Source organism: Scatophagus argus, chromosome 1 (genome assembly GCF_020382885.2).
Source record: "Scatophagus argus isolate fScaArg1 chromosome 1, fScaArg1.pri, whole genome shotgun sequence".
Classification (NCBI taxonomy): Eukaryota; Metazoa; Chordata; class Actinopteri; family Scatophagidae; genus Scatophagus; species Scatophagus argus.
In genome coordinates this window covers 6,569,717-6,589,451 of record NC_058493.1, presented here as the reverse complement: position 1 = coordinate 6,589,451, position 19,735 = coordinate 6,569,717, and the positions used below count along the sequence as shown (strand labels likewise).

General features: G+C 40.1%; 1 protein-coding gene across 9 annotated transcripts in view; it reads left to right on the top strand.

Moving 5' to 3' along the window:
• The window catches only part of LOC124068430 (A-kinase anchor protein 13), a 97,763-nt gene that overhangs the window by 14,789 nt on the left and 63,239 nt on the right, over nt 1–19,735 (top strand). For all 9 annotated transcript variants that reach the window (XM_046407336.1, XM_046407201.1, XM_046407041.1 and 6 more), the window contains exons 2-5: nt 1,916–1,952; nt 9,644–9,797; nt 13,358–13,521; nt 14,064–14,235. In XM_046407336.1, the coding sequence (XP_046263292.1) occupies nt 1,920–1,952; nt 9,644–9,797; nt 13,358–13,521; nt 14,064–14,235 (523 nt within the window). In that variant the 5' untranslated portion in view covers nt 1,916–1,919. The remainder of the gene's footprint in view (nt 1–1,915; nt 1,953–9,643; nt 9,798–13,357; nt 13,522–14,063; nt 14,236–19,735) is intronic.

The following is a 19,735-nucleotide window of genomic DNA, read 5'->3' as shown; positions in this document are numbered from 1 at the left end:
AATTTAGGAACTCTAAAGAAGTGAGCATAACAGTGTTAGACTGAGCTGCTGTGTTCAGCTGCCAGGGGTGAATGTGTAAAGAATGTAAAGCAGGGTGGAGCTGATAAAGGGCACGAAAACCTTTATTGCATGAGTAAATGTTATCAACTCTGTCCTCAACGGTGAAAACTGAATGTAGCAACGCACACACTTCCTACCAAATATTTTCGTATTGTGCAATAGGCCAACTCGTGGTCAGTGAGATGTCCCATGAATGAATTGTCATAGAACCAACACCTGTAGTAGTCAACAATAAAGTCCATCTGGCCCCTTGTACAAGACCCCAACCCATGCCTGCTCATTTACTGTGGAGGAGTCATTAAGCGACCGCCAGCAGATGACAAATGTCCAAAATATAAAAGAGCCAGTGAGCCTGTTGGGGACATTATGAGTCTTATCAGTCAAAGTCGTGTATGTGGTGAAGAAGCTGGTCCCTGGCCCAGTGCACTGAAGGCAAGAGGATTAGACTCCAGAGTATTATTAGAGCTACTGATTATCCCCTTACCTGATCCGCCTAATTCTAGCTCGAGCCTATTTATTTAGCAGAAAAGAGGAAAAATGTTTGGATTGGCCTGTAGAAGGTGAATTGGCCTCGCCATGCTTCAGCGCTCTGTCGAGTCCAACATTGACTCTTTTGGTGTTTTCTGCTGAACTCATTAGGTCCTGGCCTTTTGTCGCTGCTTCCCCCGCTATGGGGTTCATGTGATTAATGCACTGCTGACCACTGATGCCAGCAGCAAGGACTTGTTTTAGTGCCAGGGAACGGCAGACAAAAGAAAATTGTCTCTCCAAATAACTGAGGGGGACACAGGCTCTCAAAGCTGACCAGTCCCTTAACTCAGTGATGAATGCAAACAGGCCAGTATGTCTTAAAGAAAGTTCAACAAAAAGCTTTCCAATCCATTTGTCCTAAAGTCTATAGCTGTGGTATATTTGTTTGAATGTAATTACACACCCTCTGCTTCTGACATTGTTCCCAGAAAACGACTTTGAGGCCTGTGTCCCCGACTAGGACTAGAGAATCAGACATGAACTAGAGCTGGTAAATCCTGCTGCTGATCTTCCCGGCATAAACCCGTGTACAGTAGTTGTAAAATAATGTGTTATGAATCTACTTTTTTCCTCTGTCTGGTGAAGAACTTATTTACTTACAGGAGCGAACAAAACGTTTGTCATCATTGCTGCGGCTGTCTTTGACTGCACAAGCACAAATAGGAACCCGGCAGTTGTGGTTGGATGATGAGTGTGTATGTGTTCCTGCGTGCGACTTAGTGTGTGTCTGTTCTGTAGGCCTACTCATGCACTATTAATCTCCCATAGAGTGTTGGGACTACTGCCAGGGTCAAGGTTAACTGTCACCTTGTCAGCAACAATGTTCTGATGCTGCTAGAGCTGGCATACATGCATTGTATGAAAAGAAGACAAAACCCTGTTTTTATCATTGTGTTTTCTAGAGCAACTTGTTTGCCAGATTTTAGTCCAACAAAACACTTTGGCAGTTCATTTTAATGTACTATTTGACCAAAAGGGAAAAATGAAGTGATATTTTTGTGTGTCTTTGTAGGATGTGTTTTTTTTGTACTTGTTGTTTGTTTGTTTGATACGTATGTTTTTGTTAAACAAAATGCCTTTGTTTGTTAATGGTCTTTTGCACTTTGCACTACTGCAAAGTAAACCATCTTTGAATTGTAGGGTATTTATGCATCATGTTAAGTTGTTTGTGAAGTTTTGGCAGGAAATTGGGTTTGGAGCTTGTTATGCTGGCCCAAGTGGCTAAAAAAAAAAGTATTTATACTGGTTTGACATACTGATTTCATATCACTACAGTGTCACTCAGTGCAAACCAATAACATCAAATTTATTTTTCTCTTTGCAGTGACATGAAACTCAATCCACAGCAAGCTCCACTGTATGTAAGTATCACTTTTCGTACTAGAAGCTATTTATCCAGTTTGTTTTTCAACACTCCTCCGCACTTTAGTCCACCCACACAGGTGTTTTCAATTAGACCTGGTCTCAGGACTGTGTAAGTGACTGCAGGTTCGTTTGTTGCACCTGTTGGGGCGGGACAGCTTATGCCTTTATCATTCTTATTAGTACGGTACACAGCGTTAGATGGCCTCATGTAGTTCCTGGAAGAGCTCATCCTGACTTCAACCCGAGAACAGGTCTAATTAACTGGAATAACTGAAAACTGCGTGGGTGTCCAGGGCCAGATAGTGGAGACCACAACATTTAAATGCTGGCAAATCAACTGGCTAATGGTTTGCACTCTGCTCACTGTCCTCTGTTGTGAGCAATTATATTTTACATGTTCTCAGTTAAATGAAGGAGGCCCACTTAATAGACTGGTAATAATATAAAAACAGATGCAGACAATTTATTGGGAAATGAATAACATAAGACAGCTATATAGACAGAGACTACAGATAAGACCTGAAATTCTTCATAACACACCTCTCACCTTTTTTCCCCGTTTTTAGTATGGTGTTCCAGTTAAATCCTGGAGGTGTGAATGTCTTGATTCACCTATTGAAGTGATTTTCTTCCCCATCAAACTAAATAGAATACCCACTTTGTCAAATCTACACTGGCTTTGTTGTTTGTGCTTTGATTTTGGGTGAAAGGAGCAAATAACGTCCCCCACAGTTTGATCTAACAAGATGTATTGATACACTTGGTATCTTGGAATTTAAATAATTTTTACAGAAAAGGACAAATTGAGCCCCGGATTATCTGAAAATGTCTCATTTGTCTGAATCAATAGGTGAGCCAGTAATTACAGCAAGGAGCTTGGCGCCTTGTGTAAAGAGGACAGGTGTGTGCCTGATAGATTTCTGAATGTTCCTCTTAACTGTTAGCTGAAATGTTTTGATTCCACAGACTGTGTGTGTAAAAGAACATGCTGTACTTCTAAGGTGATTTGGTTTAGGAGTCTGCTGGTCAACAGGATGGCTTCATCCAAATTTCCACACCTTTTTTTGGTCATGAGCAATAAGTTCATGGCCAGATAGGCAACTCATTATAATTGTTCAATGCTATAATTTGTATTTATTTATTTTGTTCTTGTCTACTATTTATCACTCCATCCATTCTGTAACCACTGTGCCCCACGCACTGGGGCAACATCGTGCCAGGCTGTTTGGATCTGTGTGAAAAAGCCGATGTAGTGACTGGTCTTCTGTACCGCAGCGTTGCAGGATCTCTGTGTGAAAAGGGGCTTCTGACATTGTTGGCCTGCTAGTCTTGCAGGGTTCACCAAACACTCCCTGGTCAACCGAGGGAGAATATTTTTCCAGAATGATGTCTGTTTAAATCAGTGTGCCCTTTTAGTCAGCTGTGCTGTGAGTGCCTTCAGAGTGAGGCACCTGGGTGGTCAGTGGAGCCAGATGAGGTGGTTCAGGTGGAGGAGGTGCAGTTCACCGCTGCGGTCATCTCAAATTACTGAACTACCCACATGTCATGCAGAATGTGACAGCCACAGCAGAAGTTATCTTTAGCAGCTTTAAATCTCTGCAACTTATATTTTGTCACCACCAAAATCTTGTTAATATGGCTGATGGTTGACTTATAAACTGAAAACTTTTCCACCAACAAGTGGTCAGTCTCTTTATCCCTCTAACCCTCACCTGTGAATAAAGTCCCAAATCAGTTTTGTCCCTTCAGCTGGATAAAGCAAGCCACCTTTTTCCAGGAATGCATCATGGCCATTAAAATGACCATTTGCAGCTAACTTATAACACTGCATTACTGTTAAATTACATCAGTCTGGCTTTGTCAACTTAATTTTCTGAAGCGCTGAACTGGTCTTGAATAAATTTTGAGGTAGCTTTAAAATGAGCCTAAAATGTCTTCAGTTTCCCATGTGGGTACCTACATTCTTTGATACATATTTAATGAGAAGTGTGTGTATGTGTGTGTGTGTGTGAGAGTGAGTGAATGACATTTCTGAGTGAGTGTCTGAGTGGTTGTCCTGGTCCCCTATCACAAGCAGGTGAGGAAGGCACACAGGAAATAAGATAAGTCAGAGATGTGTGTGTGTGTGTGTGTGTGTGTGTGTGTGTGTGTGTGTGTGTGTGTGTCTGTGTCTCTCTAAAGGCTAAAGCGGCTCACACATTAACCACCCAGACAACCTTATCTGTGATTTACAGTCAGACTCCTCAGTGGAACCAGGCGGGCAGTCAGGCCTCATTAGACATCAGATTTTAGACACTTAAAAGAGCAGTTCTCAGTGAGATAGCTCATAGAGGTTAAATAGTTAGCGTGTAATTGTACCTTTTTAAAAATGCACATTTAAGGGACTTTGCTGTCCAGAGTGACCGAAAATGACAGCCCCAGTTTTTAGTCTAAATTTCTAGATCACCCAATGTAGAAACAACTGGTAGTGAGGAGGCTGAAGGTTGAGGCCTTGGTGTTCTTGTAATGTTATTTTAACCAAAGGATGATATTTAATGAGAAGGTGATGGGTAAAGAACTTGAGTTGTTTCAGAGAGCATTTAGAGGGAGTGGGAAGGGTTGATTTGTCGGGCAGATGATGACTCTTTTAAACTCTTTTAAAAACATCAGGCTTCTTTCAATAACAGAGAGCAACTGTGCTGTTCTGACTGTGAGTAAACATGCTATTTGCATTCTTGGCATTTAGCAGACAATGTTTTCCACTGCGGCTTGCAATTAACTGAGCAGGTAGGGGCTCATTGTCTAACGCAGGACACATGACGGCGGGCACAGAAGCAGTTGTGATAATGGAACCTGTGACCTCTTTGCTATGTGACAGTCTGTAGCTGAAATGCTGTGTGGATGAAGATTGGTCTAGATATCAGCAGCCTTTGTTAACTGGAGGATGTGTGTCGTTTATTCCGCCAGCATGCTGGCAACAGTATGTTTTTGGGTTACCTGTCCATCTGTTTTCGTGAACATGATACTTCTGCCCACTTGGACTCAAGGATGAACTGATCACATTTTGGTGGTCAAAGACCGCTGTTGTTAGATAGGAAGGGGGTGGGGGAGGTCTAGACCTAGATGTAGATTAACATTAACTAAAAATGTTTTACTTTGACTCTGATGCGGCCTCCTCTTTCACACACTTGCACTGGAACCCAGTTGCCACCCTTTGCCTAAACCAGTTTTATTATTTATATTTCCAGTTGGTAAGAATGAGACTGATATGGACAGACAGTCTCTTGTTATCTACTTTTGGGGAAGTTTATATAAGAAAACAGCTTCTGTCTGAAGACTTGCTTAATAAAGTATTGCTCAATATGCCACCCTCATCTGATTAGTCACAAGTAATAGACTAGAAGATCAAAACTGAAGACTACTGTGCTTGATAGGCAAAGAGAGACTGTAGCTTCTTCAATGAGAGTGGAGAGAGGACTTTTCTTGTTATTAAGGTAACACTAGCGATTTACTGACCAATGAGAATTTGACTGGACAAGACTATGTTGACCAACTGACCAGATCAAGTCAGACATTATTTTTAAGTAAGGTCAAAAGTCAACTTGACTGTGACATGATAGCATTCTGCTAAATCACTTGGAAACAGAAAGGGAGATTGGGACCATATTACTGAATTGGTGACAAAAATCTTGGCTGTGCTGACTTTACAGATCTTCTGTGCTGCTAGGTTGAAGGTGTCCATAATGCATCCACGTTTTAGAATTTGTAGCTTTTCCGTGCTCTGTCAGAATCAGCTTCGTTGGCCAAACATATGAACACATACAAGGAATCCTACATGTCATTATAGTGATAACCACTTTGCCAAGAATCATACTGCACTTTCACAGTGCTACACTTTCACTTCCTTCAAGGTCTTCACAACATACTGGTATATGAGTTTGGACAGGCACAGATGTAACCTGCAGCTTGACTGGTGTGTGGAGACACACAACATAGAGGCGATGGTTCTAGTTGAGTAAATGCTCTGGTAACTTTACATGTCATGTGTGAACAATAGTAGACATAATGTGTGTCTTTCTTCTGAAACTTGCCAACAAGCTAGTAAGATTTCCATAAATGTTCAGTAGGAACAAAAGCAGCAACATTTTGGGGTAAACAACTTTTTTTTGTGAGTTTACTACACTTCCTCGTAAAAATTTAACAATATGTTTGAATGCCAGGAGAGGTGAATCACACCGTCAGGCAAGTGTAGCTATAAACCTTTTATCACTGCAGCTCTTTATGGAAAATCTGATTTGTCCATAGTCTGTTTTTTGTTGTCATTATAGCTGCTTCCATGCAACCAGAGTAAGTTAAAGGAAGAAAGGTATGTCTATGGTTTTTAAAGTAATTAATGAGAAGAGATGGATTGTGGGATATCTGTTAGACGGATGACAGTTAATTTGGGTGCTGGGGTTGGGCTTCCACATTTTGCTGCCTATGGTCACAAATGGGGGATGAACAGGTTTAAACTGCAAAATATGTTTGAAAGTCAAAGCTGAAAGCAGCTGTGGTGAGAATTTAAAACGGTGTGTGCAGAGATCTACAATCAACCACTGCCTTACCTGGATATTTGAACATTTGCAGGATGTGGGCTTCACTCACACATGCATATTATAACAGAGGGGGCTGGGCTCATAGCCCTCCTGCTGTTCTTTTGATATTGCCTGTTTCCAATTGAAGCTCCATGATTAGCAGGTCAATACCCCAGCAGGTCACTTTGTTAAGTACTTATCACCAGCAGAGAGCACAGTCATGTAATGAGACTGAAAGACTTTTGTGCATGCCACAGCTTTAAAAGTGCTGGTTTGTTTTTCTGAATTAAGCAGCACACATGAGAATCACTTAGATTTTTTTTGTATTTAATTGTTCGCATTATTAGACTCATTGTCAGTAGTGTTAGTTTCAGTTTGGGTGTGTCCTTGCTTGCATGTTTTGCAAAAGTGGCTGAGTGTGCAGCTGTGCTTCCTGCCGTCTCCAGCAGATGTTTCACATCTCAGTTTCTCCACCTCCACCCCCTGCCAATGTATTTGCCTCCAAAAGGACCGACAGTGGTCTCATTCAGTTACTGTTCTATTCTGTTCTTTATTCCACTCTTTTTATTCAAGTATGTTTGAATTTATAGATCACAGATTGATTACAAGGACAGGGAGAGTGGCAATATCACAAGAATTTTATGAAGAAAAATTGTTATGTTGTCTGTTTTCAGGTCAGTTTAAAAACGAATCAGCAGCTTATGATGTTAAGTATAGTGGATGGCTATTAATTTGGACAAAACGAGATTGTGCCGTGTTGCTGTCAAAAATCATTTGAGCAGTTAATGTGCCAAATGCAGCAGCTTGATATTGTGACAGAGGTGATTTACCACTGGCCGTCAGCAGTAGAGACGTGTTTCCCCTTTTGCTTTTCTTTTGTTCTTCGTGAGTGTGAGGAACTTATTTCACACTAATACATTTCCATTGTGACATGGAGTGCAGTCTTATGAATCCACTGAGGTACCAATTCGTTCACTATCAGCAAACCCTAATTTCCAATCTGGGCTCAGGATAAAAGATGAGTTTTTAATGGACAGACTGTCATGCCTGCTGGCTTCCTCCCATGTACAACTCATTTACACCAGTGCCTCTGCTCCGCTTGTTAAAGTGAGGCTCTCTGTGCATAGCAAATCCTGCATCCTTCAAGCTGCATGTCAATGTATTTAGTCCCGCTCTCAGAAGGTTACTGCAGGCTGTTTCTCTTCCTGGGGCCTCTGGGCTATATGGCGGCCTTTGAACACATTTTTCCCCCTCACATTGCTGAGTAGCAGCAGTGGCTTGCCAAACAGAGATTTGCCAGTCCCAAGGTTGCTGGTTAGCCTCGCTGCTGTCAACCGGCTGATCCCCCCTGTATGGAACAAGGCCCTGAGGCTACTGCTTTAGAAGTGAAGGAAGAAGCACCTTTAAACCTGGTTGTTAAGCTCTCCTTGACAACAGACTTCACTTGCTGCCACGTCAGGCTGTTCATGTTGGACTGGGCTGGTGAAAGGATTGCAACACTGGCCAGATTAAGTGGAATGAAATGTCCCATTATCCCTCCTCGGTGTCAACAAGCTGCAGTCCCCCAGTGGAAAGCAGCTAATTTTGAACAATACCCCATTTTTTTGTTGCTTCTCCTCCTCCTCCCCCTCAGCCTGTCCTCAGATGACACCACATCATTCCCCCCAACGCTTCAGCCACAATGTAGCTGTTTGTCATGTTAGAAAGACGAGGCTGCACAATGAAATAATGTAGAGTGTTGAACTGTATATATTCACACTGGAATGTTGGCACATTGGCAAGAAATGTGATATCATTTTGTAAGCACAATATAGTTGAGAAAATCCAGATAAATATTGATTTATTTTGTTCCTAAAATCGCTGGTGAAAGACCATTGGCTAAACCCACTCTCCTTAGTTACTATTGCTACGTCAAGACAAGTTTTCTCCCACTCCCAGTGAAACAGTAGAATTACAACCTCAAGGAAGCTTCCATCATGTGAAAAAAGTGTTATTTAGTTTAACTATAAACTTGTCGGTTTAGCTTGTTCAGAATTTTTAACACTATGTTTAACCTTTGATGTTACTTTCAGGATGACTTTCAGGATAAGGATGAAGTGATGAGTTTGGCAGATGTAACACGGAGCTTACAAGCTGTCTGATAGCTTTCAGCTGCATTAGTGTGTATAAAGGCCTAATGCAGAAGCATTGCTGTTAATCATGTCGCCTCGCCCTTTTGTATGATACTTTTCATCATCCTCCTTCTCCCCCATGGTTTGAATCTGATGGAGCTCGGTCACTGAGTTTGCAGAAAGTCAAGCTGCTACTCCGTGTTTGAGTGCTGCCTGCTGCCTCTCTGTTTGCTGTTTAATGATGTGAAGTGTAGCATTTTAACAGCAGTAAGTCATTATCATATTTACTTGTAGGCATTAGTGTAATTGTTTTAAACAAATGCAGTGCTGAGAAGACCAGCAGCTTCCACACAGAAGTTTACACAGTGGCCCTATTAAGATTTGATGTCCAGATATCCAGTCTGTAACTAGAACCAGTTGTGAGGGATTGTAGCTCACACCTGGCATTATCTTGACAAGCTGTGACTGGATTTTACTCTGGTGATTGCTTTTGCTCTTCCCTATGGGAGGCAGGTAAACATGGACATTTGGACTTGGTTAGAGGAGGTTGATTAGAATTAGTGTAATTCTGTTAAATCCTTAATTGTTTGGGATTTGTCCTACTATAGTGACGCTGTCTAGACTATGTTGTGTTGCGGAAATTTTTGTGTTCTTGGGCATTTTTGTAAGTGGACACAGGCATCACTGACTAGCTTTAAATGTGGCTTGAACATTTTATGGTATGCATTCTCAGTGCGTGTATGAATTTGTTTAGAGTGATGGAACAGATGAAGTGTGAACAGGAAATGTGCCTGACTTAAGACACATAAAGGAAGATGAAATAATAAGAAAATTAGCTTCTAAGTAAAATTATCGTTTTACTTAAAACTTATTCCAGTGGCACTGTTGTTGTTGTAGGGGATCAACCTCTCATCAGATTACTTGATCAAAGATTTACTACAAACAGTCATTTATTATGATTAATTTACGTAACATTTCGGTCTTCCTTCCTCTTACTGTCTACCTGTCTGTCTCTCTGTACAGGGGCGCTGTGTCATCGCTGTGCAGCTCACTGATGAAGAACTTGCTGCGGATGAGGAGGGCGTGGACTACTTCCTGCTGTTTGCTGGCAGCACACAGAGGCACCTGACCAGCACCCTAAGGAGCAATCATGACACCTTGCATGCACTGTGTCCCGGTAAGCCAACACACACACAGTGCCTTTAACTCTGTGGGAAGGCAGCTCCACCTGCGGTTTTTATACATGTTGAATCTATTTTAAGTTCTTCATGTTTGTCTGGGTTAACTGATAGCACAGTGCTTGTCACAGATAGCATTTAAATTACCCAGATTAGAGTAAAGAGAAACCAAACTAAAATGATTTTTCTGTGCAAGCAGAGAGAGCAGACTTTTTAGGTTATAAATACAGTCAGAGTGCTCTAAAATAATTTAAATACAAGGCAAAATGAAAACATTATCATAATCATTGAAAGTGAAAATAGTCACATACTGGATGTTTTCGTTATTTCTCTTGCCCAAATTAACATTGAGAGGCGTTAAAGCACACCAAAGTGTCAAACTGATTAATTTAAGAAGGCGGATGCAGTTATTCTGCCCTCACATCACACGATAAGCATGGGGCAGTCAGGAGTTCTTATAGCTGTGAAAGGAAGTAATAAATGATTAATCATCCTCTCCTTCTGTCCCCGTTTTCAAACTAATGTTGTAATTTGGGAGAGAGAAATCACCCAATTTTACTTTTCCTAGAGCTCAGCTCATTCATCATTCCTCTTGAAGAACATCCCACTTGTTCTGTTTGCAAAATTCAACATATCCACATATAAGTCAGAGATACTGCCTGTGGGTTGACAGAGTAACAACAAAGGGCACAGAAACCATGAGTCAAAGGTCACTCTACACAGAAAATAGGTAGTAAAACTACAGAACAACATGCATGTTAGCAAAAAGTAAGAAAGGAAAAGACATGAGACAAATACGAGCTGAAGGGACAGAATGAAAGATGCTGTTGAACTATTGTTTTCCTCAAGTGTCTGCATTCCAGACAAAAGAAGGCAGAGCATATTACTCTGTGTTATCTTGTTAAGAGCTCGGCTGAATTGCAGCCATCTGGGGGGGTCAGAGGAGGTGTTACTCTCTACTAAGAGATTAGCTTCGTCTCACTGCTCCCTCCGATCAGTACACACAGAACTCCGTACGACCGGTCCTGTGACCAAGCAGAAGGTTGCAGGATAGAATTCCCATGCGCCCTGGGAAAATGGCTGCAGATACACTGAAATTGTACTTTGGCTTGAATCGGTGTGTCCTTTGTCAATATGATGATATTTCCAAATGATTTTGAAGAAATGCTGATGCCGTTATGAGCACATTGTTTTTTTTCGGCTAATTGCAGAGATCATAGAACAGAGAACTGTCCTTTACTGGAATCAACATATTATAATGATATAATATTGTGATGACCCAACAACACATGGAGACATACCATGACCTTTGAAATGCACACACTGAATGGGTGAAGCCGGAAAAAACACTTAATCAACAGTCCTATGTGTATAATTAAAACATCATCTTATTGGCCTGTCATAACTACATAAATTTCAGACCAATATAGATCTTTCATTTAAACATTTCTATTGGCAGGTACCATTGATGTGCCAATATCATTGTGCAACTCTGCTCTGAAGCAAGCAGTTTAAACCTTCAAGTTGAGTTGCCAAGTGACTCAACCGGCTATGTTTGCAAGAACACGTTGCGTTGAATAAATGGGTCTTGTTTCAGATGCAGAGGGCACTATAAAGGGTCAGCTCCAGTTGATTTCTTTTGTAGAGAGTAGTCTTTCATCTAGTGTGTATGACTTGGCATTTGGAGAGGAAGTAAATGCAGAAAGCCATGTGATGCCCTGCAAATTAGAAGCAAGGATGTCAGCACTGCAAACATTTACAAGGCAGCCATGCAGAGCCTTTATTTCCTGTTAGATGTGTTTTGACATTGGCATGTATGTGGACCACAGTCCTCCTTGTTCGTTCTTTTTGTTATGACAACCAAAAGCTAATTTGCATAAACTTTTAATTAATTCGTTGGCTGGTCAAATTTGAGTTGTGACTGCTGAATAGGTATTAGCGAGATGAATTGAAACACGTTTCATTAAATAAATATCAGATTTGCTGGTATTAATTAGATATGATTTAAGTCAGCTCTGCTGGACTGTGCCACATTGTAGCTGATTATTTGTATTGATTGGTTCTTATTGTACAATTTTATTATGTTAAATTTCACGGAAATAAAAGTAGGTAATCTTGATCATCTGTTTTTGTGTTGTGGCTTTGTGATTATTTTATTACCTCTGTCTGTGAGGTGTGACCATATTGTTGCAAAATTAATCTCCACCACTTACACAAGTAGCTCACAGATATTTAACATGTGTGCATTAAGAATGTCTAAAAATGACTAGACATGATATATCATTAGGTATTATTTTGGCGAGTAATATACTATGTGTTTTCTTTTCGTTCTATTCCCTGAAAGACACAAAGCAGCAGAAATTAAATGCTTACATGCTGTGTCATACAGTTAAATTAGTTAACCACATGATCGTAGGTATTATGATTGTATCAGTGAGCTTTATGCTTTTGCACAGCAGACATTTTGATTTCTAGTCAAAGCAAAGGTGTTACTAATATCATTAACGATGGCTCTGTTTGTCCTGCTAGGCCCACTTCACAGTGAGCCAGCATCAACAATACCAGCTAGCTATTAAATTGAATTTTTATCATTAATATTATAGTCTACACCTGTGTTTGTCTTCCTGTGACATGTCAGAAAGTGGTTCATGAAAAATTCAGTTCATTTGGGAATGGTAAGTGAAAAAGACTTTGGATGAATCCTGTGAGCTGCTAGCATCCATTCTGTTTAGTATTTCTTTGGCTTCCCTTTTGCTTAGTAATGACTGTGTTTTCACAGGTCAAAACTTTTGTGCATTTAATATTACAGTTCTTTTATTTGCTGTTGATTTTTTCATTATGGTTGTTATATTTCATTGTCAGTATTAATAGACAGGTAGCTAATTTAATGCTATGCTAACAAAGTGTTGGCTACATGGAACAACAAATTTACAACTCATAGGGTGATTAAAAAAGCACAACACTCACCAACAGCACTCCGTGTTAGGAGAGGCCGACCTGCTCCCACAAGCCCCAATCTAATATATGATTGGTTATGTAAAAAAGATAAATTGGCTGCGGCAACCTCATCGCCTTAGTAAAAAGTTTTCAACTCAAAGTATTTGGAGCAGCCGTACATAAAGGTGGAGTGCTCTGAAAAACCCTGAGCACAGCACTTTTTCTTTAGGCAACCACATGCTGAATCATACACACTCTTTAGGAACAGTTGAAAAAAGACTGCATGAACTCTGGCCTTTAGTTTGTTGTTGTTATGACTGTAGTGTCACTAAAGTCTCCGTGCTAAGTGAATATAGCTAATAACCGTGTATGGTCCATACAGTGAAGGGCTTATGTCCAAAATTTACTCAACTTTATGAAAGACAAATTTTAAACACATGGGGTATTTTGTCCTTTACACAGACAGACTGGTAATATAGAATGTAACCCATTTAGTTGTCTTTGTGTGGTGAAAAATGTTTTCAAACTACAGTATATTAAATGTGTTCCTCTGTCACCTCCTGCTCCCCTGTCTTCTCTCTTTTGACTGGCTTTCTGTGTCCCTCCTTGTATCGCCTTGTAGCTCATGATTGTTGCGAGGTGGTGTTGGTCACCTTGTGTTCAGTCAGCCGAAGTGTCCCCAAGGCCCCCGAGGACCTGAAGCCCTGTCTGGGTCGCGTGGCTCCACTGGCTGAGCATCGGTTCAGCTTTGTCCAGGATTTGGCTTTTGACATGGCCCAGTTCCTGGTGAGTCATTTCCATTTTGAGGGGGACGTAAAAAGGAACTGTAAAAACTGAGACTTGTCACAGAAAAATTGGTCACTGTTGGTTACAAGTGATACAGCAATGTAGGCAAAGTGACAGTAAGACAAAAGATTGCGTCTTCCCTGACAAGGCTTGATGTCTCACAGTCCTTGGTATTCAATTAATGAATTCTTTTCAGCACAGTTCATCATCCCATAAAAAGTCAATGTAGAATTTGCTTTTCCAAGGAGGAGGACAAGATAATGTAACTGTCTTGAGCACTCAAACAGAAAGCTTCTCATGAAACATTTCTCCTTTTTTAAAATCTGAATATGATTTCTTTTTGTCGACACAGCTCAGCCCCAAATTGAGCTTAGTGCTGATAGATGCATGTAGATGTGTCTTCCTACGTTTACATCTTACGATTTAGGCATGTGGTTAATGCTCTTATGCTGAGCGTCTTCAAGCAAGTGCTTCCAGTATACTAAGCCTCAGCTCCTCCTCTGTAAAAACTTGACTCATCTTTGTAATCACCCTCCACACAGGTGAGCACAGCGGGCCGCGATGACGGCCTCGATGGGGCGCTGCTGCTAGATGAGTGTCAGATTCCCCTGCAGGAGTGTGAACGCCTGGACGAAAGCCTGGCTCTTGCCCTTCACCATCTTGTGCTGCCTCCAGGATGGAGCTTACTGGGGAGAAAACTAACCAACAGCACTGGTGAGCAGCAGCATAATGGGGACAGCATAATGGTCTGTAGCTTGTAATTTCCGTACACGATAAAAAGTCAGACAGGATGTCTTGGATGCAGAAACACACTGACAGATTGTGGTTTCACAGCACATCACGTCACATGTGACACTTCTATTTGTGTGTATGTGAGATGTGTCACATCATTCACAGTGCTGACCACATATAAATGAAAAGAAAATCTCTTTCAGCACTTTGTGCGTGTGCTTTGCAGTGTGTATATATCCTAGAAGAAGCGACTCCTGTATATCTTCTGCCTTTATAGACAAATCTGGCAGCTGATTTATGTGACAAGCTCTTAAGCATTGCAGCAACTATTGTGGTGGCAAAGAGGAGCTGAATACATTTTACACTGATGTTTGGGTTAATCACAGTCGACAGCCACGCCTTCCGGCAGATGAGGGAAGTCCGTGTGCATGTGGAAGTTACTCAGTCTCAAAGCACTAGTCTGAAATCGGTCATGACGTTGGCTTAGGGAACACAGAGCATTAAGGTACTCAGTCTGTTCAGCCTCCATAGCCCACATGTGAAAGTGCTGTGTGGAGGAAGTTGGCTACTAAAACTAAACAACTCGATAGGAATTGCTTGATCTAAATCATCAAACGCCAGGTTGATGCTGAATTACATTTTATTGATAAATTTAAGTTAATTAAGTAATTTACATATATATATATATATATATATATATATATATATATATATAATTTTTACAAAATTTTGATTATATTTTCAGCATATAACCAGTATTACAGGATCTCCTGGACAGATTTCTTTGCAAAGGCACTTAGAAATGAAATCATTTACATTTATTACAGTGTTAAAAGCAGGTTTGCATGTAAGATGCCACTACAGGCTCAATTCCTGTTCAAACAATTATCATAACTGCAGTGCTTATTTTTGATGACAACTTGGCCTTCTCTTTGCCGTGTGCCAATTCAAAGAGATGTCTTTTTTGGAGAGGTTTTTATAGTTGAATGTCAATTAAAGCTATTGAGCTTATGTATGTAGCTACCATAGGCTACACTGCTGCTGACGTGCATCTTCTCATAAATGTAACCATGAATCGAGGCTACAGCTGTGATGGAGATGCCTCAGAGACCACAAGAGCTGTGGCTAGGTTGGAGTTCTCCTCTCCACAAGTTTCTGATGCCAGTGGAGATTATGGTGAAGATAACATAACAAAATGAAAAACGGCTCAGTTTCTTCCTCAGCAGCACGGCTAAGCTGTCTTTTCTGCACAACTTCTGTATGATGTGATAATGGTTCTCTGTCTCCGTCACAGTGAGTGAAAAACATTTTGATTGCACAGCATCTATCTGTGATACCAATGGGTGAAATCAATTGCAGAGTCAGAACCTATCTTTAGTCGAAGTAATCGGCAAAAACAGAATTTTCCGGTGTCAGTGACATATGAACAAATCATAACAATTGTGAAACTGTAATCAGCATCATGTTTTTTACCTAAATGACTGAAAGGTAGATTTTCTTGTAACCATCTGCTAAGCACTGACACTCAGTGGAAGTACAGGGGGCCATACACACCTCTTTGCAAATACTCAATTCAGTTAATTTATATAAAACAAAAACAGAAGTTATCTCATGACATTTTCCAAATAGAGCAGGCCTAGACCATACTCCATTAATATGAGCAAGCCCTTCCCGACAAATATAAGGCTGAAGTCAGTGTGGTCCTTAGTTGCTAGCTTATATTCACAGAAAGACATGAACATGAAAACAAGTCCCTATATGGACTTTGATCTGTCTCTGGTATTAGTTCAATCAAACAGAGCTGTCTCTGTGCTGAAGCCCAGCCAAACAGCACTTTGGGTTGTGAGAAATAGCTTTCTCAGTGCAAGCAAACCTCCATTTCTTAAAAAAAAAAAAAAAGAAAAAATTAAAGTGCCAATTTTCTCCAGCCATTGACTCCGATGACTTTAATCAGTTAAAGGAAGCCAAATGAGCTGATGTGGATGATAAACTCTGTGAGATAATTGCTCTCTGTGAAACAGCATAAACAAGACGTTTGGGAGTAGTTAGACCGCAGCCTCTGCCTCTAGCTATTGTTAAGATAATAGCTTATGGTTTAACTTAGTAGACTTGGATATTAGACCAAACCAGCAGAACCAGCAGGATCTCTGACAAAAATGAAGACTCAGGAAGTGTAGTGGAGATTGAATGTCCACACACTCCTTGTAATGTTTTGTTCATTATTCATTTGGAGCCTGAAAATAAATGTCATCAAATCAGATTTTCACTAATGACCTCCCAGCCGATTAGATAAGATCTACTTGTTACTGTGGTGAAAAGTGTGACAGCTTTTTAGAGATAGACACACACACATACACAAAACATTTTTTTTTCATTGAAGTCAGTTGTCATGTTGTTGATGTTGAAGGCGTCTTCCTGCTGCGGTGAGTGATGTGTGCTCTAATAAGCTCTGCTTCACAACATGTCACTGCTTCAATATAAGATGCTTAGCCTCGAATAACTGCGGGGAGGAACAAGAACTCCAAATCTGCTCTCCATTTATCAGATCTGTCGGATGATGGATGACAGCGGACTGTAGGTGACGGTGTTTTATCTCAGTCAACCTTCGCACTGTGGACACACAGCAGTCACTGATCTCACCATAGACAGCCATTTATTGTCCTCAGGGAAATATACCTGGAAGAATCGTGCATGTCAGTGAAAATGAAAACACCCAATTAATTTACCGATCTTGAACAGTTAGTGTCAAATTATTTCCTAGCCTGTGCTTTGTCAACCAATACAATTTGAGAAAGTGACTTGATGATCTGCACCCTTAACAAATACAAAGGGTAAAATCCACTAAACTCTATTATTATTTTCAGTATGGAGATCAGTTAAGAGCAGTTTTATGACCTATTGTGTTTTATGCTCTTAGTTGGTAGTTTTACAATAAGAAAGATATTTCAGCAGTAAATATGGTTGGTATGGCTGCTGATGGGCTTTAATGATCTGCTGTTTACATCATTAAATAACAAGATCAAGAGTCTACAGCAATGTTAACAACTCTTTGAGGCAATACCTAGAAACAACTGTGCTTTGTGATAAATGCTAATGTCATCACACTAGGATGCTCTCAGTGCAGGTATAATATGTGCTATTTTCATCATTTTATTATACCAAAATATGCTATTACCTCTGTGTTTACTACATTTTATAGCAATCTATGTTATCAAGATGTTTCACAAAAAGCCAAAGAGTCAGAGAAGTCAAACTTTGGGGCGTCATAGTTGTGTTCACCAAATTTCATGGCAACCTTTTAATATATTTTGACATATTTGAGTGTGGACCAGAGCAACTATCCGACTGACCAACTGACATCGCCTATGCTAGCCTGCATAAAAAGCCCACACATTTGCAGGTCAGAATTTCTCAAGTTTTGATTTGAACTGCAGCTTTACTTTATTAAATGGCATTTTAAATTGAATACCTTTTGTATTGCTTAGGCAAAAATTGCATGACTTAAGTTTGGGTTTAGATTTTTTTTCTCTTTTTTTACTGACATTTTTTAAAAAAATCAGGAATTTAAATCTGACAGATGAATCGATAATGAAAGTAATTGCCATGGCTCCAAGTTTGTTATACTTGAAAAAGTCTACAGAAGTAAAAATTGCGTTAGAATTTGTGTAGTCAGTGAAGCTAACTGGTAGCCATCGACTTGGGATCTCTACCCAAGAACACTGAAGGTGTTTTGGTGGCTTATGGTGACCCAACATACAGTTAAGCTACTTCGTGTTTGTGATGCAGCAAATAGCTTCATGTAACTCACTGACCCTTCCAGATGCCTTGCATAAATGTCATGGATGTTATTGCAACCACTTTAGAGAAGCCAAAACCATCAAACCCAGCAGTAAAAGATTTCCTGCTGCTGTTTGGCACCTGACATCTCAGCTCATCCTAGCCAGCCAGATGAAGCATTAAATATGACCAATTAGACTGAAATTCATCAGGGTAAGCTGGTTCAGATTGGCACGCAATAAATGGAGTGAAACCTTTCATCAGCAGTGATGACCAGCATTGTAAATAGTCCCTGATCACTACTGTTGTGCTGAAAACAGTAAATTTGTTTTTTTGCTCTTTTCCAATCAAAGGCACAGTTAAAAAGTCCTACAAGAAAATAAAGACAAGACAACAACACAAGTAAAACACAGAGAAGAAACTATTCAGAGAAATTCAGACTCAGCATCAGTTCAGATATTTTATCTTTCTTATACCTGTAGTTTCTGCTGTTATAAATAACAACAGACCAGCCGCGTTGATAAACCTGAGCTTTCTATGTGTATAGTACTGACTCTGCATAACAAGACAGCTGGATGTTGAAGTGGAAATTTTTCAAACACCGCAACGCTGAACCCCCTCACAAGTACTGTTGTCTAGTGTTTTAATTTACCAATTTTAACACTGTATGTTCCAACTTTTATTTTAAAATTACCATTTATTCAACTCCAGGACTCACATTCCCTCCCTTTTAACCAGGCCCTTACCCCTTATCTCAGGATGTCTATAGGACAGGATGTCTGTCAGTAAATTTGCTGGTGACCTGACGGTAAAAAAAAATCATTAATAATAACAAAAGACTGGGAGACTGTACACTTAGAAAAGTATTAATCTTTGCCAGCGAATGCAGAGAAAGATTTAATTACACAGACTTTGGCTGAAAGTGTGTGTGTGTGTGTGTCCATGAATCTCCATTATTGTCTTTGTGGATGAGTGAAGGGGAGTGTTTCAGTGTTTATGGTTCCGTTGATATATGGTTGATCTTTCACGGTCTTTTGTTGCCCCTTTCCTTACTTGTCAACGTGTTGCAACATGTTGCTAGCATCAGTTTCAGAATGAGCATTTATTTACAAAAATTAAATATATTGTCTTTGTAAAAAACGAATTCACGAAGTATCACATTTGGCTTTATTTGTTTTGCACAGAGTCCAAAGTTTGTTTGAATCGGAGTTGAAATAGTGTAGTTTGATTGAGTCACATGCATACTTACTCTTGTTGTTGTTATGATAGTTTCATTATCACACATCCGCTTCAGAGACATTTCCTCGAATATGAGCGCTATATCACAGAAACACAAAAGCTTGACGTCTTCTGTAATTCTGAGCACAGATAAGGCCTTTAAAGTAATCTCAAAAAGTAAGGCTTGCCAATATGTGTATTGATCTGTTGTTGAAGACAGAGACAAGCAGTGGTTTTATCAGTCTGTGAATGTGTAAAGGTCTGTTGTTTGCTGTGTCACTGTTAACCCTGTACTGGTTTAATTAGACAGCACTGTGGTGTTGCCAAGCTTCAGTAAGTGATGGTATGTCGGAAACACACCACAAATTGGTTGCCTGCGCTGATGCACTCTTCTGTCTTTCTCCTTTTCCTTTTTTTTGTTAGTGTGTTTGATTGTTCCTGTCTGCTTGTATTTATTTCTGTATTTCTCATCGTCTGTCTCTTCATC